We start from the raw sequence: 10931 nt of genomic DNA, 5'->3' as shown, positions 1-10931 counted from the left end.
CTGCCATCTACTAGGTAATATAAATACAGTGTGTAGTTGTACCGCCGTCTACTAGGTAATTTAAACGCAGTGTGTAGTTGTACTGCCGTCTACTAGGTAATATAAACACAGTGTGTAGTTGTTCTGCTGTCTACTAGGTAATATAAACACAGTGTGTAGTTGTACCGCCGTCTACTAGGTAATTTAAACGCATTGTGTAGTTGTTGTGCCGTCTACTAGGTAATATAAACACAGTGTGTAGTTGGTGTGCCGCCTACTAAGTAATATAAACACAGTGTGTAGTTGTTCTTCCGTCTACTAGGTAATATAAATAGTGTGTAGTTGTACTGCCGTCTACTAGGTAATATAAACACAGTGTGTAGTTGTTTGCCGTCTACTACGTAATATAAACACAGTATGTAGTTGTACCTGCCGTCTACTACGTAATATAAACACAGTGTGTAGTTGTTTTGCCGTCTACTACGTAATATAAACAGTGTGTAGTTGTTGTGCCGTCTACTAAGTAATATAAACACAGTGTGTAGTTGTTCTGCCGTCTACTAAGTAATATAAACAGTGTATAGTTGTACTGCCGTCTACTAGGTAATATAAACACAGAGTAGTTGTACTGCCGTCTACTAATTAATATAAACACAGAGTAGTTGTACTGCCGTCTACAGGCATTTTCTCACGAACATTTTCTTTATTTAGCAACTTGCACAATAGAAGTGTTGTAACGTTTTTAACTGTAGTTGAGTTTTCACTTACATTAAGTTTTTCTGTTCAATTTAAATAGATTGTTTACTTTATTAATAAACGCATTTTATTTCGTTAATTTATCTTGAAATTTAATTTTTTATCTTTTTATTTCATTTGTATTTTACATCAAGTCTTTAATTTTTTCAAACTTGTGACAAGTTATTATTATTTTTTTAGTTCTTCAAATCTCTTGTTATGGTGACCAAGTAAAGAACGTTCATTCTGCTCAGAATTCCACAAATGTACATTTATATATAGCTAAACTTGTACTAGCTATTATCGTAAAATTGCTTTATTTTAAGACTTCCATCATACTGAATATAGAATCGCGTTTGGATAATTTAACGAGATAGATTTTAAACGCCATTTAAAAAACAACTTATTGTAACATTTTAGACAAAAATCTGTATAATTTCTTAAATATGTAGTAATATTTAAAAAATCACCAAATCAAACTAATCTTTTAAACAATATATCATATTAATTAATTTATAGCGTAACAATGCCCATGTATTGTTTCTGCGATTATTTTGGTTGGATTTACTTGGGTTAAGTGATTTTTCTAATTACGAAAACATGTATAACTGGCCCATGTTCGATGTTGTGTCCCTACACTAACCATTATCCACTACCAACAAAACTGTAGCAAAGTCCATGGCTTTTGATTTAGCTGTAACAGTTAAAGATGTGTCCTTATAATAACCATTATCAACTTCCCAAAAACTGTGTACACGGATTTTGATTTAGTTATAACAGTTGGAGAATTACTAAATATAATTCATGTGAGTCAAACATACATACCGAGTGACTTTAATTATCAACTCATTACACAACTATGATAAAATCAAAGTGACAAAAGCAATAATTTTACAAGACATAATACAATGTAGCTATAGTAAGGTTTCACATACAATATATTAGTACTACTTTTTTTGTACACACTCAAACAAAAAATAAATAAATTCTTATACGGTTAACCTACAAACAATAAACACCTATCATAAAGTAAATGCAAGAAATTAACCATTTTATTGTTTCCTTATTCGTTACGAATACACGTGAATAATTACCAGTCCAGTATTTACTTAAAATCAAATACAATACCCATATGTCAGAATCAAGAACTGTGACATTATAATGATATATGAAAGCTTCATAGAATGGTGTGGATATTCGTTGCAATACACACAAAGCACACTATTTTCAAGTTTAGTGTAAATCTTGATATTTTTACCCATGTGATAAGCCAAACTTGTTTTGAGAGAATATCATCAAAATGAGAGGGTTATAAGACTGTGTCCCTGGAAAGCTATACCAACATCTCAATTTATCATGAAAATACAGTTTAAGAACTATATTATGACACAGAAATTTTATAATACAGCTTTAGAGTTAACTGACACACACTGCAATATTAGAATGTACTAACATAATGTAAAGCAACTATTCTTAGTTACCAAGATGTTACAATAGTTGCCCTAAATAACTAATATGGCACACAAATCTTAATGGGTACTCAAACCTTTATTCAAAATGACTAATATAGAATGCATTTATCCTTGAACTACCTTGCTTTAAGGCATGAGTAAAGGTTAAAGTTTAATATACAGCCACTAACATGACCCACTTGTTTCAAAAGTTCTTGTAACAATGGAAGAAGTCTTTATATTACCAGTAATAAAATAACTAAATTTTAATTTAAGGCAAAGATACTTCCATCAACAGAAAAGTTTTCAGCTTATTAGCCCCCATTTATTTTATTACAAATAATCAAAATGTTATTGGAGATAGATTTGATTTAAAAGAAAAATTAAAGTTTTTGAATGGTCATGTAACCTCTGATATGCTTTCTACTTCAACTTGCATACAATATGAAGTCTTTTGTGAGAAAATGTAAAACACTATCATAACTAGTTCACACTGACTCCATTAGAAGTAACAACAGAGACAATATGTCTTATTATACTTTATCAAATCTACCAAGTCATTTTTAGCATACTATCAAATGTAAAACGAGCATACCACTTCAATTGTCCAAGCTTTTGATGAATGACATATTCTTAATTTCAAAAGTAAACACATTACCAAAAATGCTTTTTTAGCTGAGCAACTCGTGGCTATTCTTTCCTTTACAACAAACATGAAGCAAATTAAAGCAATTGCCCATTTGTTTAAATAAAAATTCAAAATGGTATAAATACTGAAGCTTTACTATTAATATAATACAAAAAAGAAATTTACATTTTTTATCCATTTATCTTTATGCATACTCCACATACATTTTATGTTTTACCAAAAATGATGACATTACTTTCAGAGATGCATGTTGGGTCACAAGATTTATGAGCACAGTAATTAGTGCATCAATCTGGACTAGTACTTGGACCCAAGAAAACTTTGTGGGGTGATACATCACTTTTTCTGAAGTATCAATAATTATTATACAATTATGATCCAAAAACAGTTTCAGAGTAAATAGAATGAGAGTTAGTTGTATGTACTGCATTTCAAGTATTATAAGTAATAGTAAAGTTTCTAAAATTGGTACAATTGTAGATAGACAAAAACAGAATATAATGATATTAATATACAGGATAAATGAGACTTTATAAATATTAAACATGGGTTGTCAAGAAAATTCAAGCAATCTGCATAAAAAAGTCTGAAAATTACCCCGAAAATTAAATATATTAGAAATATAATTTTATTGGAAATTCAGAAAATGTGAAAAGCATTTAAAAAAAATTAAAACAACTGAAAAATATTACTTCCTTGGCTTTACAATAAACATATTTTTTAAGTGCCAGCATAGAATGTAGGTAAAGTTGTAGATGTATGGGAATATGTTATCCCAACAAGATATCCATACATAAGGTTTGGGTCATCTTACTGATATGAAATCCAAATCTAGGCTTAGCTAAAAGATGTGTTCCATGTAACATTCAAAACCTAAACAACTGATATATGTAAAAGGAATTTTGTCAAAACACTAGAAATGACCATTCAACATAACTGTAATATGTCACATAAACCACTTGAAAAAAAAAAGTCTAAGTTGAAACTACATACATCAACGAAATCTTGACTTCTACATTTTAAGTACATTGTAAAAGTTAAACGCTGTAATTATGTAATGTGGATACAAAAGAAGGTAATTTCAATAATAAATATCTTAAATATGCCCATTATATGAAATACTTGTAACATATAAAAACAATTTTATTCAGTGAAGACCTGACACATGATAATTATTTTGCTGGTGCTAACCCTAATGTTTGTTTTATAACAGTATACTACCATAATAGCTTAAATTTGTTTACGATTATTTTTTGGAAATTATCAAAAATTATATATTATTATAAAGTCTTTAAGAAAATAGAACCAAAATCGTGAAAAAATTTCTCCCTTTTTCCCCTCATGTTACATAAAAATATTCACACAACTGAATCAAATAAAATGTTGTAGTATCTTAAATCAGATCAATTCCATTGTACTGACTGACGGAGATGATGACAATTTCTAAGTATTACGAAAAGGATGAAACTTACAAATGACAAAATTATATCACATTGACTTTTAATCATAATAACTTTCCTCAATTAGAAATTGTACATCATGAGCAGTGAACTATCACGATTTCAGCTGTGTTGCCGTCGTACCACACAAGTCCAAAAACGAAGTAAACAGAATAATAAAAATTAACTCACACAAGATTAAATGTTTTTGATTTGAAAGCCCCTTAAATGTGTTTCTCCAGAAAACCCTAGGTGAAGATACTTCAGAAAAGAAGAATAAGCTATTATGTAATACACAAGTCAAATTGTGTCTCAAAGTGTGAAAATGATGTGTTACATAATTACCATCCATCTACCATCTTATTGATAAACCCTTTATAGAAGCTCACAGAGTTTTCTGTCCAATTCCATGTGTGTATAAATATATATATATAGATATATATATTCATACACCTATCTCTCCTCTTTTACTTAGTGCATTAACACTAAGCAGTGTTGTCCAAGTAAGTCTTTGAACCACCAGTTTTAATGAATGCTTGTCTGACACTCTTGTTCCCATTTCATGGGCTTAATCTGATAAGTTTTGGGAACAACTCTATCAGTTGCATAAAAACTGTCTTTAAATATAAACCGGAGTTTCTTGACCTGTTAGAAGTCTGAACATTGAAGTTGGCATGGTCTTCATCAGAATCTGTAATGAAAATCATTAATATGAATTAAAAATTCATAATTTACAGAATACCCCCAAACAAATGTAGCATTGTCATTAGTAACTAAACATCTCTTAGAACCTGTCACTTAGAACTTGGTCAAGAAAACAGTAAGTCTCACAAAAAATAATTATGAAACAGTCCATATTTTCAATCTAAAGACTTCCAATATCTTAAAAATTTTACATTTGTAATTACATCTCAATAAAAGGTCTTCAGTAAGATAAAGGTTTAAAATTTATTTAGCCTAAAAATATTTATGTATACATGCAGCTATGTTTCGTGTACACTGTGAGTACTATTCAATTAAAATTATACAAGAATTCAAAACCCACTGCAACAAATCTACCACAACCTGTAACTGAAAGATTTTGGCATTAGCTAGAAATTCAACCTGCAAAAGTAACAGCATGCTTTCACCATAAGACACCAACTGAAAACTAGCTTTTACTAACTCAGCTAGTTTTACTGTAAGACAAATCCTAAAATAATCACACTAAATATCACTTAGTTTTCCAAACCACAAACAAGGATTCTTTCTACTATTGACCTACCTGTGATTAATGAATTGCTTACAAGAACAGTTCTTAGCTAATTGTCTTAAAAGGTTCATGCCTAGTATAAGTATATATGTTTCTTATTTCAACTGAATAAAAACTGGCTTATTTGAACTGTATGGAATACCACAGTCTTTTGTTTTAGCAACAACGGTATATTGAGAAAAATTCTTTACAACTACAAACATTTCCATTGTTTAATGTAACTGTTATTTTGAGTATCAAAAAGTAATTCTTTCAAAATTTACTCGATTGAAATTTTGTTTTGTTTTCATTTCTATAAAATACATGTATATCTTCATATGCCTCTTAACTGGGATCATATTGCCCTAACTGTGCATAATATAAAACAAAAAAGTTATTTAATGAATGAATATACCTAAACCTAAGTGCATGAGAACTTGTGTATTTTATCATGAACCTTCATAAACCAATAATGAATGAATATACCTAAACCTAAATGCATGAGAACTTGTGTATTTTATCATAAACTAATAATGAATGAATATACCTAAACCTAAATGCATGAGAACTTGTGTATTTTATCATGAACCTTCATTCTTATTGGGAAGAAAGCTAACTGCTGGTTGGGAAGGACAAAATATTTCTGGGGTGAAAACTATTTGTGAGGGTACTAAGGTTTAGTATATAAAACAGATCAGAATTATTTTTATAAGATGATACTCCAAAGAAACTTTTATATACTGAATAGTTTAAAAAAAGAATCACCCAATAAAAAAAAAAAGAATATAAATTATGCATAACATTTTTTGATAAGAAAAAATAAATTAAAGCTAAAATTTTTCCAATGCCTATATATAGATGTACAAATCAAAATTACACTCTGAATCTTATTTTGCAGCGATTTGAGTAAATTTAAATCTGGCAAAACATTAAGAACCTGTGAATAAATGTGTTACTGAAGAGGCAAAACCAAAATATTCTCAGAAAATCAGTGCCTGATATACAAACCTTTTGATGAAACTGTGTTAGTAAGAAACTTTTATATTACTACTGCAACTTACTTAATGCAAGTGTAAATATGTATCTCAAAATTTAATATATTTAGGAATATACAGTTGATTTACTTACCTCTCCTACTGATGTGGCCAACAGATTCACTATCTTCTCATGAGGCACAGCCACAACACTCTGACCATTTATTTCTATTATACGGTGTCCAACTCTAACACCTCCTCTCTCAGCTATACCTCCCCTTAACAGGCTGCAAATCTATAATTTATATAAACATTAATACTGGCTATCTTAATATCAAATTCAGCATTAAGTAAGAAATTCAGGAATGTAAAACACAAGAAGATAAAAAGATCCATAATACATTAGTTAGCTACAGTTTTGGAAGTTGTCTTTGGTTTGGTATTATATTTTTTAGTAGGGAAAACCTTAGTTTTCACTTCTGACGAAGCTTGTAAAATAATACCATTTGCATTACATAAAGTATGAAATCAGTTTACCTGCTTGATAAAACCACCAAATACAGGAGAAATACACTAAAACTAATATTTACAAAGTAAAACATTAAAGAGTTTTTAAAATAAAGACTTGTAATAATTTAGTTAATAGCAACAAATTCTAACAACATACATATATAATAATATCTATGTTTACATTAGGTAACAATACAAACACAGCCAAGTCTACAAGTTCACACCTTCAGGCTTTCAAGTATTTAAAATTACTTTACACTCATAACCAGGACAAGGATGAGAGAGACTCGCACAATGAGAAGCATAAATAATTACTTTAAATAACAACATCCTTTTAAGTTAGTGAAAAGAGAAGCAATGGCTTAATCACTATGGTTCTACAGAAGTTCATGAAAGATGATAATTTTTTGTAAAATTGTTCAGTGAATAATTAACTTTTCATTATTTGTGGCTTATACAATATCTGTTGATGAAGATAATTTATCTGAAAGTACCACAAGTCGACAATCGTAATTCCAATACTGCTCACAATTTGAAAAGCAAGATCAAGAACGGAGGTTAAAGTTATCTTCGAAGAACTATGTGTGTGTGTGTGTGTGATTGTGTGTGTCTCCTTATGATATAAATCTAAAATCTGCAAGGTTAAAAAAAAGTTAACATTATTATATTTTACCTAATCTAACCTAAAGATATCCCTATTTTTACATTTTAGTTACTTTTATAATAATAACTAAAGAACAAACATGGAAAACAAAAAATAAAGTACTTACCCAAGTATTCTTTTATTTTCCTGTCAACTATCGATGACACTTAACCCTACTTTTTTTTATACTAATGGTAGTAGTGCATGAAAATTTTTTTATTTAATTAAATAATGCACCAAAGAACATAGAATAATAACATGCAAAAAGTAGGCAATTTCCTCTAACAATCACAATTTTTCTGGCTTTCTAACTATGTAACAAGAGCCATTACAAATTCATTCAAGCTAGTTGTTACCTTTCCCATGGGAATGAAGCCTGTACTACTAGTGAAATTGACGATTATCTGTTCAGAAAACAATGTTATACAATAGATCAATTGATAGAAGAAAACTTTGGCTTTTTAATCATTATAGGTAATATATAATTAAACATAAAAGAGAACAATTACAAATCCAGAAAAAGAGGATGTGAAAGAAGGGGGGCTGATTTTCTATTTGATAGCTCTGTAATCAAACAAAATTGAAGGCTATAAAAATTATGGTTTGTCTGAGCAATGACGATTTTATAGTGAGTAATTTACATTCAATTTCATACTTTTTGTAGGGGTGTTGGATAAAATAGAGAAGATACCTTGAGAAAATGTGTCACGTGTGTCACACTAGAGGAAATTCAGGATTTATTTAAATATTGCCTTATAGAATTAAGAACTTAAAACTTATATACTATTTGGTATAACATAAACAAAAAGTATTTCAATAAAATTTTGAATGTAAGACACTAAAACCTTGTGTCAGTAAAGGATACCCGTAACGATAGGGTTAAATGTTGTACGTGATCCCATTTTAATGTTAGAGATGAAACACTGTAAAGAAATAAATGTAACATTCCACAAATAGTTGGTTCACAGTTTCATATTATTCATGAATTAAGTGAGTACCTCTTACAAAGAAAAAGTGGGGAGTATTTTTTGATTCCTAATGTGAACAACATGACCATATTGTATCCGATATATTCACCAGATTTGAAAAGAGACTAAACTAACTAAAAGGGAAATCTGTAAGATAGCTACATAGATTTGTTGTTGAGATAGAAACAATGATACAAAGTATCCCCTATGATGTTTCTTCATTCTGACAGCTAACTAGCAATGCATAAAATAAGTGGTTTTATAATGTTATTTCTACAACCAAATAATAAAGAGCAAAAGCATTATAAAAAGTTTTATATTTCTTGTTGCATGCATTTCTAAAAATTGTTTACTGCTACTATACAACTAAATAAATTTTAAAATGTGTTCTTTATTCATATATTATGAATTAAATAATTTACTTGTCATTAGCCAATAGTATTAGGTCTATTATATTTTGACACTGCATTCAATGTATAGTCCCTTAGGGATTTTTGAAAAATTAGAATAGTGTATAATAAAAGTTTCATTTCTTGACAATTCTTAATGTATTATTAGATATAGAATGCAGTGTTAAAAATATAATAGGTCTAATATTAATGTCTAATTACAAGTCATACTTAGACAGCTTGAAAAAAAGCATTCAAACTATAACAATTGTTATTAATCTGATTCCAGAGGTAGAACTTGCTATAAATGCACATTTCTCTCTACTCTGTTCAATGTAAACTAAAAACAAGTGCATGTATAAATATTTCTGTAAAACCTAATTTTTGGATCTGTTAATGACAATTGAAAAAATGTCTACATTCAATACACATTTTTATCAAATTATTAATAATTTAATTTTTATCCATGATTTATTACAGATACATAGTTCTTTCTTCTTCTTCCATCTCAAGTGTCCTGTAATGTAACTTGAAAATTGACAGTTTTTCATCATAATGATTTAACTGGTTTATTTACTATTACTACACATATACCATCATGTACTATAGAACTTTTGATTCTTAATTTTGTGTACTTTTTATAGAAAAATATAGTAGTTATCTCTAAAATTTTTAATGTGTTAGTGTAAAAATTCATAATAAACTTGTATATTTACCACTCCATTTTGTACACTGAACCCTAGCTGATACTTTGTATCTGGTCTTTTAATTTTAACTTCTACAACTGGAGCACAAGGTACAACTGTCATCTTCACAACTGTCTGATTTTTTGTATTCTGAAATTGGAAAACAATTCAACCTTTTATTATTTTAGTGCTTGAAGTTTTTAAGGAGTCAAACAGATAGTAAATCAAATACTAAAAAGTGGTTTTAGTTCATAAGAATCGGTTATTAAAGAAGGAGAATTAAATATTGAAATTTTACATTCAAACAGCTGAAAGTTTTTAAATTTCTTAATTTATTATTTACTTCTTTAGTTCAGTGTTGCATGAGTTTTATTAAAAGAAAGATGCAATACAGGAAGGCATAAGTATGATGAAATTGTAAAATAAAATGTGCTTGGATTAGTTCAACAAAGAAACATGATCATATACATAATAAATTAGTTTAACAATACACAACATAACATGTTTTTATTGAAAGGAAGATGTCCAGTACCATAATTTTAGATATGAAATTTTTTAGATTAGCATGTGAGAGTAGGTACTGAAGTTAGTAGAAGAAGGAGGTTGAGGAAATACACTAGGTACAGGTTAATGCTGTATTATTTCAGTTATTCTATTCTATGAGCATATTTTGAAACCCAATACTTAAACACTGTAATTTCTCTTAACTCTTTCACTCTGGGCTAAGTCCCAGGGACCGACCTCATAATCATTTTGGGCTTGTTATAATTTCATGCTATAAATTTTAATACAGTAAACATATCTTCCTGAAATTTGGAAGATTATCAGTAAACATTAAAAGACTTTCATACCCAAAAATATCAGATTTTTTTATCAAGTTTAAGGTTTTTTAAGTAGTTTTTCTCATGCATTTTTTTCTTTTCAAATGTTGACTATTGAACATGTAAAGTAATTTTGATTTTAAGATTAGTAATACTTTTATGCATTTTTAAGAAAAAACCTTATATTTTATCTGTTCTTTTCACTATTGTATCTCTGTATGTGTTTGATCAATTTGACTGATCTCGTAACTACCATAAAAAAATAGGAAATAGATATAAATTATGCCTTTTTCAAATTATAACACAAAACCACAAATGTTTTGTCTAAATAGCTTAAATCTCATAACATTATACATATATATATATATATATATTTATTATTTTATTTTATTGACCTTTCAGCCATGCCTGACTGACATTACAGAAGTTACAATGATGCAGCACATGTTCACTCAT

The 10931-nt window shown here is 28.8% G+C and overlaps 1 protein-coding gene across 6 annotated transcripts in view; it reads right to left on the bottom strand.

Annotated features, from left to right (window-relative positions):
• Positions 1-1532: 1532 nt before the first annotated feature.
• The window catches only part of LOC106463357, a 122042-nt gene continuing 112643 nt past the window's right edge, over positions 1533-10931 (bottom strand). For all 6 annotated transcript variants that reach the window (XM_022390833.1, XM_022390832.1, XM_022390837.1 and 3 more), the window contains 3 exons: positions 9685-9804; positions 6613-6753; positions 1533-4944 (listed from right to left, as the gene is read on the bottom strand). In XM_022390833.1, coding sequence (XP_022246541.1) covers positions 4873-4944; positions 6613-6753; positions 9685-9804 — 333 coding nt within the window. In that variant the 3' untranslated portion in view covers positions 1533-4872. The remainder of the gene's footprint in view (positions 4945-6612; positions 6754-9684; positions 9805-10931) is intronic.

The sequence above is a fragment of the Limulus polyphemus genome, unplaced genomic scaffold, assembly GCF_000517525.1.
Source record: "Limulus polyphemus unplaced genomic scaffold, Limulus_polyphemus-2.1.2 Scaffold1384, whole genome shotgun sequence".
NCBI classification, from domain to species: Eukaryota; Metazoa; Arthropoda; class Merostomata; order Xiphosura; family Limulidae; genus Limulus; species Limulus polyphemus.
This window is presented reverse-complemented; position numbering and strand designations above follow the sequence as displayed.